A 16,421-nucleotide genomic window follows, 5' to 3' on the forward strand; every position below is an offset into this window, starting at 1 on the left:
TGAGTATCATTTTAAATAGTTGATGGAAAGAATCTTTAGGTGTAATGTAATGGTAATTCCATTTGTTTTACAGTCTTCAGAGAAAGGCTTCAAGACTGGGACACAGTCTTGTGTGACTTGAGGGGGAGGGAGGGATTTGACCCACATTTCTTCCTTAAGAGGGTTTGCAACTTCTCAGATGGCATCAGAGAGAAAAATAAAATTGAGATCACCTTTCTTCCTTTGAGACGGCCTTATGATCTTAAATGACTCTAGGAACTTAAAACATCTGAAGCTTTTCATAGGTTATGTACTGCTCTAGATGTAAAGTATTTCTGCTAGATTGTCGTACAAGTGACAAAAAATTCACAAATTTCAGCCCAAGTTTCACTGAATGGCAGTCTTCTAGTGAACAGATTTTGTGGTTTCCATGCATCTCCCTTTATTTCCATGTAGTCTGCTCATCTCTGCCTATATTAAGCCACAAGACTAATTACTCTGTGTCTTCTATACGTCTGATACCAGTTTCTCTGTGGTGCTGTAGAGCACCTTTCAAAGATCACCTTGAAAGTTATTTTCTGAACTTTGGAGGATTTGAGTGTTTTCCTGTAATGTGCCAGAATGATGGCACAGAATGAATTTCACAAGATGAAACACACCTAGAGTAGTGGCATGCTTTCTTGTAGGAATGCCACAACTCCTAGGAACACTTCAGAATACAGAGGTGCAAAATAGAGTCATCATGCTGGATTTAAACTAATGGCTAGTTTTCCAAAATGCCAAATAAAATAAAACATGACAGTGATGATGTTGAACTATTAGGGATACAGCATAACTTCATTATCCTGAGCCTGGTTGGAGCAGTCATTGTCTTCCTTTCTTCCCTCTGCTATCCCTTTTGTGTATTTGCTTGTAGGTATGGAGAAAAGAGACAGAAATAGTCAACCTCTGGCTTTTCATTTTTGGATTTTTTGAGAGGAGAATAGGGAACCTGACTGGAGCATGCTGTAGTCTAACTGTTTTTAAGGGCCACCTAGTATCTGGGTGGCAGCCAAATGACAGTGTAAAGTGACTTTTGAGCTATTTCGTCATTTACTTGCAGCAGAAGGGAATGTTCTTGGAGATTCTGTTTCCAGTCTTTCATAGGCGATTTCCTTCACAGTGCTGCTGAGCTGTGCAGTGTTTGAAGTTTGCAGACTGCTGCATTGAATGGACAGCCCATCTCTCCCTGCAAGCCCAAGTGCAGTGCAGCAGAGATCTGCCACCTGCTTTCTTCTGTTGTTAACTGGAATTTGAAGGCGGTTAATTTTGTGATTAAGGACTTCAGTGCTTGCAAGAGCAGGGCCAGTGTAGACACAGACATAACTTTTTTAAGAGCTTGTACCTGATCTGAGAACTGCAGTGACTAATCAATGTCCTACCAGACTGAGCATTTATCTGCAGTGTCATAGCTCACTGTGCACATACTCCCAGCAAGCTTTTGCAGTCAGGAAAAGTTTGTGTTGAGTATTCATGGGCTGGGGGAGGGAAACTGGATGAGGTGGAAGTCTCTGACCTTTAATGAAGACCTGAATTTGTTTTGTTTGTGTTTGTTTGTTTCCTCCTTTTCTCTTATAGCAACAACTGCGTATGCGGATCAAGTTGACATATAATCACAAGGGCTCAGCAATGCAGGATCTAGCAGAAGTCAACAACTTCCCCCCTCAGTCTTGGCAATGAGGCTCTGGCACCATTCTTATTCTCATCCCATCCAATCAAAAGAACTCTGGGAAGAAGGTTGTGATCCTTGGCAATCCCCCAAACTGCACCATGGGCATGGGGAACAAATGAGACCTGCTGATGAGGAGGAATTTTCCTGAAGTGATTGCTGACTTTGAAGCATATCTGTTAAGACTAATCTCCTCTCTTCTGCTGATGAGGCTGGTGGCTTGTGGAGGCTACTGTGCACTCCCTCACACATGCATTTACAGCCAGAAGCAACATTCCCTTCTCCCCTTCCCCACCCTTCTTCCCCCTCAAAAAGGAACACAGCCTGGTTGGAAGAGAAGTCTGGAATTTCTAGCAGGGAAACTTTCTTCTCTCTGCAGCAAGTGAGCAGTTGCTCCTTCTTTCTGCTGTCTTTTTTTCCCCTGGGGTGGGTAAGGTGTGTTGTCATTCATTTCTAGCTGGATTCCTTCAGCCATTTTCCATCTGGAACTCAGATGGGGTCTTGGGGAATGTCAGGCTGCCCTGCCTCTTTCTTCTTGTATCCCCTAGGTCTTAAGGGGCTGGAGGCTTCTTATGACCTACTCAGTGCATTATTGTATACACCCACTTCTTAGTTATGTGCTGCATACCAAGAGCAAGTGAGGCCTTTGGAGTTCATCTGCAAACCTGGGACACAGTGCAGGAGAAGAGGTGCTGGTAAGAGTTGGTAAAATTGCTTTGGTGCTGTACTTGGAAATTAAGCCCTTACACCTGAATTTTCTTTCCTTCCATCAGTAGCCACAGCCATGCAAATGCAGAGTCTTCTGTAGCTTTCCAAGAAAGTGAAGTGAGTTATGAGAGCTGTAGAGATAAAAGGAGCAGCTGGTTTTCTACCACATAGTTTCAAAGTCTTTCAATGTGTTAGTTGTGGTTTATGGGTAGAAAAGACACATTCAATTTTCTAGATCAGTTTAGGGGCAAGAGCTTTGCTCCTGCTGGGAGATTCACCAGAGACTATGCTGCAAAGTTGCTCTTCCTGGTTATTCCAGAACTTCTCCCCAATTTTATTTCCAGAGCCTGTTGTAGACCCCCTGGGTTCCATTTGAGTTACTTCTGACTGGGATATTTGTGTTGTATCTGTAATATTGGCACTGAAATAAAGACCATGCAGTTTAAAGAGACCTTTTCCCATTTTTTTACTCAGTTGATCCTTGCTCCCTTTTCAGAATAATGTGCCAGTTCAGGTTCAGACTGAAAGTAACTAAACTGTGTTTTGAACAGAAGCCAGTCATTTGAGTATTTGGATCCAAAGATGCAAGGTCTGGTTGGCAGCCTCTGAGCTCATAGAAAGCTGTGTTCAGGGGTGTCCCTGTGGGAGTTTGTGGGTGGTGGTGCAGTTCTGGGCAGTCTCTTGGAGGTTATGTTTAAGACAGACAAAAGCACAGTGTGACAAACTTCAGATGTTCAGTGCTCTTTAGGACATGATATATATTAGATCTTCATTTGTGAATGTGCTAGTAAGCTGAAGGTTGGGCACTTCTGCTTCAGTTTTGTTCCAGGGCTTTCCAGATCACTGAGTGCTCTAAGGGCAAGCTTAGACTTAGCTTCTTGTGTCCACAGAAGTGCTAACACTGGGCTCCAGAACTCTTGCAAAAAATATTGCAAGAGTGATTGACAGTGTACTTAGGGAAAACTGAAGACCTGTTCTGCCCTTGAATTTGGAGCAGGAGGCCTGTAAGGGTTGTTCAGTCTGGTCTGGTCTTAACTGCATTAAGCAATATAATGTAGGCCTGACTGTCACTGATTTAAGTGCTGGTCCATGGGTGGTGGAGTAACTTTATCTTCTCTTGAAGGATATTTTTGCTACTTTACCAAATGAGCTGGTTTGGCCTTTGGATTAGCAAAGAACTTTTTTCTCCTGGAACTGGCATCAGTGTAGGGTTACAAAATCTAGAAGAACAATGTATGATTTCCTTAAAATTAACTTTGGGTTGTGGTAGGGTCATGCCTTGGCTATCAGTGGTGAGATATGTCCTGTGCTTAGCTAGAAGCATCATGAAACAAGCATTTTGCAGGAAATGGCTGAATCAGGGTCCATTTCTGGTGCTGAGCATTTAGCTTAATCATTTTCACTGCAGTTGCGGCTATTCATTGCCCCACTAGCTCAAACTCAATATTGAAGACTGAGCATGTTAAATCCATACCCCAGTGAGCTCTGAGATAAAAAGCTAATGGGAAGTCTTTGCCTTGGTTCCTGAACTCCTCATAAGCTCTCCCATTCTCTTCACAGAGTTGTACATGGTCACTCGTACTGAAAGCCAGCATGCCTCGCTCTCCCTTTGGTTTTGCTGGGAAAGAGCACTGGTACAGGAAATTAGATGGGAAGGAAGAAGAAAATGGTCTCTCGCCTGGCCAGTTTGTTGCAGCAGTCATGGGAACAGTGTATGTTGTCCCTCTTGTCATGCTTGTTTTCTGTCCCCTAGAGCAGCTGGGGTTTGTTGTCTGTCTCTGGTAAGCTTGCAGGGTGAATTCTTCCTGTGTTCTTGGCTCCTTCAGCCACCCTTGTACTGTCTGTGGGGAAATGGGCATTTCGTCGTGTCTTTTAGTCGAGCTGGAGGAGGCGATGCGTGTACCCAAAATATGTTTTGCAGGAAGCCATACCTTGGCTATGACGTACTCTTTTGTAGCAGCCAAACATTCCAGTTGCAGTTGTCCTTGGAGCTCTCCCCTCCTCACTAAGGGATGGATGCTGACATTTACACAGGAAGGAAGGCCAGGCTTCACACCTTCCCCTATCTGCAATACCAGATAATGCTGCTTGTTCCTTGACCCCCATATGCATTTCGAGCTCTGTGCTGCTGCTGTGGTTTTCCTCTGGAGAGTACTCACACATCTGAGGCACTCCAAGCATACACTGTGTCCTCTTCCCACTGGTTGAATGCACCAATTCTTACAGGTCTGGTCAACATTTTCCTTGCTTCAGTGTAAGGAAGATAAAAAGGCAGCAAGATACAGACTTCATGGCTAATCTTACTAGTACCTGCATGGGAGGCTTCGGAACTGGGAGACACTGGATGTCTTTTTTTCCAAGTGAATGTATTTTGAGTCAAAAAATGACAGAAACAGGCCATAATGGGCCTGAAGGGGGAGGAGACATGGAAAGGTCCTAAAAGTCGACTGTCCAGGTCTTGATGGCACAAAATATGGCCTTGAACAACTTGTTGAAGCAATAGCAGTGAGGGGACTGTCTTTACAGTACCTTGGATCTATAACTCAGAAGATACTGAAGCAGCTGGGAAAGGTACCAGTGCCTTCCCTAAGGCTGGTACTAGCTGTGAGCCGCGGCAGCAGTGACGCTGGTGCACTTTTTTGTCTTCTTTTTCTATTTGGAGGCTGTGAGGGAAGGAGCTGCTGGACTGCTTCCCTTTGAACTTTCACTCTATTCCTGTATATTCCTTTTTCTTTCATGATGTTGTAATTTAAATTTTACACAGAGCCCATCCTACCTCTTTGACAGTATAGAGGAAAAAAAAAAAGCAAACAAAAAACTACTTAAATACAAACCCCCAACAAATCCACCAAATTTAAAGTGAAAAACATGCCATTTGAGGCAGGGTACCTGTTGGCAGTCAAAATTCTGGAGACCTATTTTTGAGATGTGAAAAATTTAAGTAAATGCTGAGTCATAGGTGAGTGAGGAGCTTAACAGATGTAAACATTTACATGGGATGCATTAGACTTCTGCTGTGTGTATTGTCTTTTGGTTGAAACAAATTATGAAGTGACTAATAAAATGAGTCAATATTCAATGATTTAAAATTGTGCCTTGTTGCTTTCTGCAAGTACAGTGGGATAGAATGTTTTGATTCTTAATGTTTGACCATGGCAATGTCAGATGATGCAAAATAATAAGGCCGTATTTTGAAAAAAATTTACAAGAAATTTTGAGACCAAGATGAGTGGACAATTGCAAAACACTTGAGCAGTTCTGTGGAATACCATCCTGAGAGAGAGCGTGTCAAGTTACAAGCAGCAATGCTTGTTCAGATGCTAGAAAGGCGTGGTGAGATCTGAACACAAGGAATGTGTTTGGAGCCTCCTCTGGGAGCTCGTAAAAACACACCTTTCATGTACTCCATATGCCTTCTGGACAAAGATTGTCCCACATGGGCCTGCTTTGTGTTTTCTAGTCACAGTCGCATTTCACTAGATGGCCTTTCATATCTTTTCAGACGTGTAGTTTCACTGTGGGGGAGTGTGCTTGAAGCTGTTGGGGCAGAAGCAGTGGCTTCCCAAAACCACTAACATTCTTGCAGACTGTGTCATGATGATGTCGCTGGTAGATGATGACGTCACTAGTAGTTAATGACATTACTGGTAGTAGGCACTAGTTAAGTTTTACGCGATGGAGCTGCAGGGCAGCGGGAGAATGGTGGCGTTCGGCTGTTGAGCAGTGCACCTCCAGCTGCGGGGCGCTGATGGTGACAGACCCTGGAGCTCTGAGAAGGGCGAGCGGTGACAGGTGCGTTCGCAGCGTTGACGTGAGCTTTGTCTTTTCCCCGGCTTGCCTCTCGCTGGTGGAAGGCCGCGGACGCAGACGCGGAGCTCCGGGCGGCCGGCCCGGCGGGAGCAGCGGGACCGGCCGGGGCGGGGCCTGGGCCGGACAGCCCGCTCGCTTCCGGGGCGGGGCCGCGGAGGCCCGGGGTGTGGGTCCGGCCGGCGATGGGGGAGGCCGGGCCGGGGCCGGGCGCTGGGCCGGGGCCCAGGGAGGCGCAGGAGCCCAGGGAGGCGCAGGAGCCCGAAGAGGACTCGGCGGCGCCGGGCGGCGCACGAGGGGGCCGGGCCGGACCCCGCGGCGGCATCCGGGTGCTGAAGGTGAGGAGGGGACCGAGGCCTCCGCCGCTCCGGGCGACTCGGTGGGGTGAAGGAGGGAGGAGGGAGTCGGCTGCGGGACGCCGGGGGCACTTGTCCGCCCCGACCTCGGTCTTTCCCATACCGGTGGTCGTTGCCTGTGCGGAGCGGGCCGGTGCGGGCCCGGGGCGGTGCTGACGCTCGGGTCTGGGCTGCCTTGCAGAGGAACGCGAAGCGCACCGGGGGCAGGAGCTGCCAGGGCAGGAGTCGGGTTGGTTCCCGTGAGAGGACCTGGCTGAAAGGGGACGTCGGACGAGGCTGCGTGTATGTTTATGGAAGAGACTCAGCAGCTGCGGCTCCTTCGGACTTACGCCTGGTCCTCTGCACAGTGGACACCCAAGCCTCGGAGATCTGTGACGGAGAAGGGAGGGAAAACCTCTTTTTGCAGCTTCATGGAGACCTGGTCAGGTGAGGGCCGAGAAAGGGTAAATCTGACTGAGAAATGTTCTGTATAGGGTTGCGGGGCTCTGTTCATCGTGTGCCTATGCCTGTTGGCAGGGCGGGTAGGGAACAGGCAGAGGTAATAGCTGGCAGTCAGGTACAGCCTTGAGTCACGCACTTCATAAAAATTAGATAGTGGTGAAATAGAGGTTACACACCTCTGTTAGTTATGTGTTTTAACAGGGAGGGTTTGATTGTTGCTCCAGCCAGAAACTTGTCCTCATTTTCTGGATAGAGGCACCAGTTCATATATTTCTTTGTTATGTTGTTACGGGGATTTTAGCATCTGCATAACCTAATCTATTTAAGAGACTGTAAACAATTATTTTGAATTAGCAAAATAAGGTGCTTTTGCAATTTATGTAATATAATATTTACATGTTAGTAATTTTTTTTGCCGAGAAGAGTTGCCAGCTGAAAAATTAAAGGCAGACAGAAAGTGTACCAAGGGTTATATGAAGAAGGCTTAAGCATCAGATGGTGTATTTTATGCCTGAAGTTAATTTAGGCTGAAAAAAAATGACTCAGGGTTTAATGTGCATGAACCTTAGGCTGTGTGTTATGGACTCCTCTAGATTTAGAAGCTCCTTTTCAGTCTGTTAGGATTTAAACTTTGCACTAATTCTTCTGGATTTAAGATTCACTTATAAAATTGCCACTTCTGTTTTCAGGGGCAAATAATTGCTGTGGTCTCCTTACTTAAAGGCTAAACAGTAGATACAATGCATTTTGTACAGAGCTAGTAGCTGGATTTTTGATAGTGTAGGTTACAGGTTGCACGTGTCCAAATTTTAAAACTGTGGGTTATGCTTGCTCTGTAATGGGGTGGGAACACTAGTGGTGGGACATGCAGAGAGAACACGACGTGTTTAAAACTGACTGTTTGAAAAGGATATTTAGAACTGTTTGCTTTGCCTTGGTCAGGGTTATAAGCGTTAGGGATTGATTAGTTAGAAACTCTCTATGAGAACGGACGGACATGCGAATATAGGCACCGAGGCAACTAAAAACGTCTGTTGCTTGAAAAATTTGTAAGGAAGTTGGCATGTTTTGGACCATAATAGCGAGCAGATTTTCCAGTGTTTTTAAGGAAGAGTAGACCCCTTAGTGCAGATCATGAAAAAGCTTAGGTAACACTTGTAGATGTGTTCAGAGATACATTTTGACTTTGTTTAGCTTTTGAAGTGGCTTTTGCATTTTAATTCTTTTCAGTCTCTCTTTTCTCATGCTAACTAGCTATGCCTGTCTTTGATTTGTGGCAGATTTTGCACTGGATTAGAAAATTTGATCTGCTGCCAGTCTTTTGGAAGCAAGCACTGAGGTGTAAATTATTACTTCCCATTCTTTTTGCCTCTTGGTATGTGTAGGACTTGGTCAAGATTTGTTGTAAATTTTGTGAAGAGTTCGTTGTTATGGTGTGTCTGTTCTTTGTAATTGTCAGAGTGTTTTTGTCACAAAAGAGATCCTTGAATTACTTCTCACTGGAGTTATTCTTGGTAGGGAAATGGGAGTTACCAGTATTGCTTCAGTAACACCTGTGTTAGCAGCAGGAAGCAGGCCTGAGTGGTATCTACTTGCATGTCCAATGAAGGGTGACAGAGTGCTCAAGATTATCCTTGTGCCCTGTTGAGATAATTCCTTCCTGGAACAAGCTTTACCAATTACTTTAATAACATGTTCACAATACAAATTGCTTTGTTAAATATCTGATCACATCTTACCATGAGTATGTGTGTCTCCCAGAAGCTTCTGAATTCTTCACCCTTTTAATATTAGCAGGTGATTTTCTTTCCAGAGCATGGCAGATGTTGGTTTGGCATATGACTTGGAAGACTGAAAGCTGTATGGAAGAACAGCAGAAGCTCCTCTGTGTATTCAGTCTAAATATTCACCAATGTCCTTGTGATCATTCTGTTTACTTTGAGATTCTGTGAATTCAAGTCAGTTTCTGTAAGAAACTTCTCAACAATGCACTCAAGGATCTTTAGCTTTCTCCTAGCCAGAATCTTTCTTTATTCTTGTAACCCTTCATATCCAGAACCTATATCTTCCTGCAGAGGGAAGGGTTATACAAGAATTGCATGCATACCATCTTTGGTCTGGATACTGCTCACAACAATATTTTATGCTTCAAAGATAGGAAAACTTGACCCTTACTTACAGAGAGCTGCAGTTGGAACAGGAATGAAACTGAAACTGTTGCTTCTTCTTTGTTGGCTTTTCTCTCTCCTTAAGCCTTTGCATCTGTGCTCGGAAGAGCTGCTGTAAGCAGAGGAAGTATTCAGTCCCTGATGTGTGATATTGCTGAGGATGTCATGGGCTGTTTGTACCAGATCGCAGCTGCTGTGACAGCCATGTGTTCTCACATGTGCCAGCATTTGGAGCTCATTGTGTTGGGTATAGGATGAGTTTGTGCAGTTCTAATGTGATCTCATGCCAGTTTGGGTTTCACACCACATTGCTTTCTCTTGAAAGGAAAGTGCATTTTCCTACTGCAGTTTAAGTGTTACTTCTTGAATCTGTCAGATTTGACCAAGTTAATGAAGAAATTCCATATGGAAACTCCATATACAGGTTTTGGTTTTCCTTTTGCTGGCCTGTCAAGGGTTTTGTTAAGCCATCATCAATCCCATGGTTCTTGATAAGAACTTGGACCAGTAATCCATTCCTCCAGGTCTCCAGAATGTCTCCAAGAGCACTCAGGGAACTGCTCCCTTTCTTAGTGTGAGCATGATCCATAAGCAATGGGCTGGTTTGCTCATGGCCTTATTTACAGACCATGTGAGCATTGTTAGTCACATACCTGGCTCTGCCCCAGTGTTCCTCAGTCACAGGTCCAGTACACAGCAAAGTGCCAGAAGGCAGTCAGACACCCTTTCCCCCATGTCTTCATGACTGGAAATACCTAACCCTGAGCTCTGCTTCCTCTGCAGAGTGGCCAATTATTGCCTCCTGTGACTTTTTGGGTGTCGATCTTTCTGTAAATGCAAAACTCTCTTGCCAGGTAGTGAGGTTTGAACAACTTGTGATGTTTTACAGACAGCTTCCAGAATTCTGAAGACTTTTTGGGAAGGCTTTTGTCCCACAGCTGCTGACCAGCAAGCCTAGCTGGTGCGATAGAATGGGCTACTTGTGTGATTGATTTTCAGATAGGAATGGTGCTATGGCACTAGAGGTACATTTGCAGAGGATTTGGCTTGAATAGATATTGCCACCAGTGTTCCTTTTGTACATGGCTTTCATATAAAAGAAACAAAACCAAAGACGTGTTTGATGTCTTCAAAGAGCAAATCAGTTTTGATTTATGTGAACAAGAAAGAAGATTAAGGGGTTTTCAGATTACCGTTTTGAAACCCTGCAGCATTAATTCTTCCTGAAGTATAAGATGAGAAGAATAAAAAAGAAAAAAAGCAGATCTCATGTCTGGAAGGGTAGGTATGGTACAATAGAATATCCAGCTTTTTCGGGAGGGTAAGCCACAGCTCTGTAGCACAGAGAGCATTGAGCAACCTGTACAGCTGTGACTTAAGTGTTTTTCATACGACGCAAATTATCCCTCTACTTCACTTTCAATCAATTCCCTGAATTCCGATGTGCAGATAGGTAGTTCAGTGTGTACTCAAAAAAAACCTCAATCCCTTCAGCAACCAAATAGTAAAGTTGGAGTGTTTGGTTTTTCCCTTGGGAAGTCTAGATGCAGACTACTTGATATGTTCTTTTTGTAAGTGACACTCAAACATTTAACATTCCTGAGCCATGGATCACGCTGGAAAGGCTGTTTCCTGGCAAGCATAAGGCTTTAATAGCAGAAGAATAGGAATCTAGGGTAACCAAGGGAAACTTGGGCAGCATAGTTGGAGATCCAGTCAAATCTATCATACTCTTGGATTCTGTGCTGAAGGGTATACAATACATCAAGTGTACTGTATTGGAAGTCAGCACTGTTCAGTGCAATCTATTATTTATTCATTCCAGTTTCTAACAGCTTGCCTGTTGTAGGAGACAGATACACAGGTTTGTCATTTCCGGGATTGCCTTATAAAGCTCTTTTGAAAGTTTGGGTTTGTGTTCACTGGTATCTGTGTGTATAGCAAAAAATATTAAGTGATAAGATAAACCTCAAATACGTATTTGTAGATGTACTTGGCTCTGAACTTGTAAATCTTGACAGACAGTCCTAAAAAGGGCTGAGAGCCTTCATTTGAACTTAAGAAATTTCTGCAAAGAGGGAAGAATTGATGGCATTTCGGTCTTTTGAACCAATCTCTTGCCCCATGTCCATCCTACAAAACAGGCAAAGAAACGGCATTTAATAAGTCAGCTTTTCATACTTATTGTGCAGGAATTCCATCTTAGCTGGCATCGGCTTATTATCAGTGAATAGGAGCTCCAATGGACAATTTCTGAAGAGAGAGGAAAGGGATTACTTGATACGGCCTTCTGGCTAGTAAGTAGATGTATTTCTATGTAAAACAAAAGCAGGGAGCAGACTTGCCCTAAACAGGCTTAGTGAGCATTGAGCAGTAAGAAGTGATTTTCTGGGTCAGCTGCACATCAACTACATTGCCTTTCCAGGCTATAAACTTTGTTTGAGAGTAATCCTTCTTCTGATCCAGAGGTCCTGTATGTGAAATGAGAGTTGCAATGTATCTGCTTGAAATACCTGAGGTCATTTTACTTCTTGAGATGTGTCTTGGTGACTCCAAAGGAAGCCTGGATGACTAGGTACTTGTAAATGGTGTATGTTTTATAAAATCAGTCCTGCCTTAATTATTTGATGACATTTGTAAAGCTGTCAGTAATAGTTGGAAATACTGTGATATAATTAATGAAAACAATCAGAAATGTTTTTATTCTTGAGAAGAAGTGGTATATACAATGAAATGTTTCCCATTAAGAGACACAGAATAAATGCTGTATGCAAGTCAACAAAGTTCAGTGGAAACCAGGTCCTACCTAGCAAATTTGATCTTGATGCTTTGAAATGTTAAGCTTGGTTGCCAGTGGTATTAGTCATTCATTGTAGTGAGCTGTTGGACTGGAAAGACTGGGAGAAAAGGCACTGTGGAAAATAACAAGTAAAGGACAAAATCTGGACAAGTAGAAACTAAATAAATCAGTGGATGGATACAGGGAACAATAACTAACAATGTTAGTGCTTATAGAGTAGGAATAAACGAAAAAAAAATCTGGTGGTCAAAATCCTTTTGAATCAAAGTCAACCCACTCTACAGCAAGAATAATTTTAAAAACACCCTGCACCTTATCTTGAAGAGGAAGTTTGAAATGTTTAGTGGCATGTTTTATAAACTCCTGTTTAAAGAAGAGGTGACAATTGAGATGCAGTGACTAATCTGAAGCTGGGCACTTTTAGATTAAACATGGGGATTTTTAATGGTGGATAATGAGTAGACCATTGGAACAATATATTTTAACTCCTACCTAACATTTTATGTGCTTAATCTTTTACACTGTATATTTTTTTCTAAAATAAAATTTAAAAAATTGTGATTTAGCAAGAAGCTGTTGTTTTTATTGAAGAAAATCACAATTCAGGGTCTCTGGAAAAAGTGAGAAGAGAGGATCAGAAAATGTGTTTTCCATTCTGAATATACTAAATCTGATGTTTCACAAGAACTTTCTCTTATTGCTGTTTATTCAAGCTAGCCACTGAATCCTTCCTGTGTTCCGTCATAGTTCCAAACTGTTCTTTTAAATGTACTGGTTGAGTTAACTTGCCAAAGCATAAGGATCTAGCCACTGATTTGAGCTGAAGAGGGTAGGAAATTTGTTTTCCTACTGCAAAAGTAGGATTTTTTTCCTACTGGAAGTAGCATTTGGAAGAAAAATTTAAGAGTTCTTTCACATTTTTGAGGCATTATACATAGGGTTTTTTAATTACTTAGCACCTACTTTTTTGTGCAGTATTTCTGGTTTTGTGTCTTGCCATGGATTCCTCTTGGTGCTCCTCAAATCGTGAAATAGAAATACTCACCATGAATTATGGTGAGTGACTTATGCCAATTGCTATTTCTCTGTGTTTCTTTTCTGCAATGTAATTCAGAAGTGCTGCAGTTCTTAAGCTCTGCTTGTCAAGCAGGAAGCAGAGACCCAAGAGTCCATGCTTGCCAGACATTTTCAGAGGAGCAGAACAGACGGTGTGTCAGTATTCCTCACACTTTAGCTGTACTGAGACTTGTTTAATCTTTTTTGCATTCTCAAACTTCTTTCTTTTATGTTTTGACAGGAGGCTTGAGCCCACAGAAAAACCCCTTCAGATTGTATATGACTACTTGGCTGGGTTGGGTTTTGATGATCCTCTCAGAATGCAGGAAGAGGCAGCAAACTCCGATCTCAGCTGTATGATTCGCTTTTACAGTGGTAAGAAATTGTGTGTATGCACACTGTCATTGTTTCTGCAGCTGTTACTATGAGCTGGAGCTTGGCTAAAGCCTGAGTCATCAGCCTCTTGGGTTTATAGAGGGCTACATCAAGCACCTGCAGTACCAATAAGCATTTCTTAAAATAAAACATTTTCAAGATTAATAGAAAAAAAATCACGCTTCTTTAGTTTTCTCGACCCTGTCTATGACTTGAGAAAAGACGTCCACAGGAACACATAAGATTGCTCTGTTGTCTTTAGCTTCAAATATTGCAACTGAGGACTTAGAGCTCCCACTGGGATCAGAAACATATGGCAGTTCCATTTAGACGTGTGAAGATTGTATTTACAAAAAGTTTGTGGGTATGGGCAAGGAAAGCTCCTGGTCAAATCCCTCCACAGCCTTTAAATTGTGAAGAGTGAAGGTGATAGCTGGTTTATGATAAGGCAGGGTGCCATCAGAAACCTGGGGCACTGGATTGCAGAAGCAAGATTTTGGTGTGGGGGCTGCTGAATTGGTTTGGGTGGGATACAGTATACACAAGGATCCACAGATAACAGGCATAGGCCTGTGGGCATATGATACCAGCAGTCAGAAGGAGAATTCACTAAAGTTAAGAGGAAATATAAAAGCAATGAGGATAAGGGAAGATAATGAGGAAATTATTTCCTTACTTGTAAGTACTTGGGTATTTTTTACATTTCAGAAAAAAACCATCAAACTGCTCTTAGGAAAATCGTTCTTGCATTGTGGATCTGGGCAGGCAGGCTAAGCTCCTAACCATCTTTTGGTTATTCAGTGTCAAAAAAATGCCTTTATAAGAAATCAGCTTCTTCACCCTGCTGAGACAAACCCCTTAAACCCCTTCTTCTCCGGGAGCTGTGTGGAAGAACAGACAAAACAGTGTATATATTGTATGCACCCTACATCTATCTATCTGTCTGTCTATCTATCTATCTATCTATCTATCTATCTGTCTATGCAAAACACAGAGTGTAACAGATCAAAAGAAGTGTGACATACATAGTCTGCATTTTTGGGGCAAGGAAGAGGGAGTCAGAAGTTTCTTCAGCTGGAAGGAGTAGAGGCATCAAGGATAAGGGGTATGGAGAGCTTCTGAGGAAAAAATGAAAGCTTGGGTATGTCAGGCAGGAACTGATGAGAATTCATGAACAGTGATTCAACTTCATTTAACCAAGTAGATGGAAAATGTAATTGAGTAGTTTCAGTCAGCATGGGTGGCTGGTCTGCTTAGAAGAAGGCTATGAAGGAAAAAGTATAAGGGTTGAAGAGTGTTCAGGAGACCTTTTTAAGGAAGCACAAGTGAATGCTGACAAAGTGATTCTCAAAGGTAGGGGAAGAATTAGAGAGAATGCTATGGAGGATGATAGAATAATTTTGCAAAGCCTGCAACTGAGAACATAAGGGAGGAAGTAATGGATTTTACCCAGAGAAAATTTACTTGGTATCATAGACTGGTTTGGGTTGGAAGGAACCTTAAAGATCATCTAGTTCCACCCTCCTGCCATGGGCAGGGACACCTTCCACTGGACCAGGTTTCTCCCAGCCCTACCCAGCCTGGCCTTCCAGACACTTCCAGAGATGGAGCAGCCACAGCTTCTCTGGGCACCTGTGCCAGGGCCTCCCCACAAAACATTTCTTCCTTATGCCCAGTGTAAATTTGCCCTCTTTCAGTTTAGAAACATAGTCCATTGTTCTGTCACTATAGGCCTTCGTAAAATGTTTCTTCATGCTTTTCTTATAAGCTGCCTTTGCGTATGGAAAAACTGCAAGAAGACTTTCCCCAGAGCCTTCTGTTCTCCAGGCTGAACAACCCCAGCTCTCTCAGCCTGTCTGCATAGGGAAGGTGTTCTAGCCACCTGACTGTTTCCACTCCACAGCTGCCCCTTGACCCACTGTAAAGATAGCTGTCATGGTTTTGGAGCAGAGAGGGAAACTGGAGGATTGGTGCAGCTGCATAGTAATGCTTGGAACAGTACTGCTGTGGCAGTTAGTAGGATATCATTTTTAGTCCCATAATAATGTTTTCTTACAAGTGCAGAGCTGGTCTTTCAGCTTGGTGAAATCAAAGCAGTTTTTTCTGTGGATGTTTACAGTTTCTCACCAATAAAGGACATCTTCTGTAAAACTTTATGTCCATGAAACAAAACTATTGTAAATAAACAACTAAATGTTTCAGCTAAATTCAGCCAGATATATCAAGATTCAGGCCAGATCATCAAGCCAGATTCATCAAGACAACGCTTTAGATTTGGCAAGCTGAAGATCTAGCTGTCTAACTGAGAAACAGTATTATAGCTTGCTCCTGATAAATGTTTGGAGTATGATTTTCTTATTCAAGCTTCTTGTGTGATCATTGTGACCTGCTTACTCCACATAGCTTCAGTTTAAACATCCAGCCCAGCACCCCAGTAGGGTGCCAGGAGCAGCTGGACCTCAGTGCAAATCAGCTCTGAAGCAGCTCAAACCTCTTCATATGCTACCAGAATCTCTTTCAGTTAGAGTATTGTGGGCTACAAACCCTCTGAACCTCAGCTCCAAGAGCTGAGTGGTTGACCTGGAGTGTGTTCAGTATGGCAGCAGTCTGACTCCAGCCCAGTCTGAGTAGTCGCAGTGACTTGTCACAAGGTTGGAGTAGCTGCAGATAGTTGCTTCTCCCTGAAAAAGACCTGAACTGCATTCATGGTGCCTAGCAATAGGACTACACTGGTTTCAACATCCCAAGGATTTTAAAAATTCCCAAACGCAGTTGTAATTAACCTGGAGGAGAAAAGGAGGACGTGGGAAGAGTCTACTTCCTAGGTGGACTCTCTGAGGACAAAAGGCAAATGCTGTCATTATGGATATTTTCCACTAAATGGCACCAGAGCATAGAGGTAAGGACCATGCTGAGCACACAGACCAGATTACAAAATGTAACACCATAAACTTAACCCAGCCTTTACAGCAGATAAGGTGTTATATAATGCAACCTTGAGAACAAGTACAACAAAATCAAGC

At 43.1% G+C, this 16,421-nt stretch overlaps 2 protein-coding genes across 9 annotated transcripts in view; both read left to right on the top strand.

Moving 5' to 3' along the window:
* AP1G1 (adaptor related protein complex 1 subunit gamma 1) overlaps positions 1 to 5,484 on the top strand; it is a 39,512-nt gene extending 34,028 nt beyond the window's left edge. For 5 of the 6 annotated variants that reach the window (XM_086848098.1, XM_086848097.1, XM_086848095.1 and 2 more), the window contains one exon: positions 1,597 to 2,842. In XM_086848098.1, coding sequence (XP_086704224.1) covers positions 1,597 to 1,698 — 102 coding nt within the window. In that variant the 3' untranslated portion in view covers positions 1,699 to 2,842. Of the gene's footprint in view, positions 1 to 1,596; positions 2,843 to 3,955 lie in introns of those variants that run through there. The other variant, XR_015275512.1, reaches the window with a different exon arrangement.
* A 532-nt stretch (positions 5,485 to 6,016) lies between these two features.
* Positions 6,017 to 16,421, top strand: part of PHLPP2 (PH domain and leucine rich repeat protein phosphatase 2) — a 34,638-nt gene continuing 24,233 nt past the window's right edge. The window contains exons 1-3 of one of the 3 annotated variants that reach the window (XM_086848093.1): positions 6,017 to 6,187; positions 6,740 to 6,984; positions 13,265 to 13,398. In XM_086848093.1, coding sequence (XP_086704219.1) covers positions 13,344 to 13,398 — 55 coding nt within the window. In that variant the 5' untranslated portion in view covers positions 6,017 to 6,187; positions 6,740 to 6,984; positions 13,265 to 13,343. Of the gene's footprint in view, positions 6,188 to 6,357; positions 6,541 to 6,739; positions 6,985 to 11,359; positions 11,465 to 13,264; positions 13,399 to 16,421 lie in introns of those variants that run through there. The other 2 variants (XM_023947937.2, XM_023947936.2) reach the window with 2 other exon arrangements.

Source organism: Cyanistes caeruleus, chromosome 12, assembly GCF_971803275.1.
Source record: "Cyanistes caeruleus chromosome 12, bCyaCae1.hap1.1, whole genome shotgun sequence".
Taxonomy (NCBI): domain Eukaryota; kingdom Metazoa; phylum Chordata; class Aves; order Passeriformes; family Paridae; genus Cyanistes; species Cyanistes caeruleus.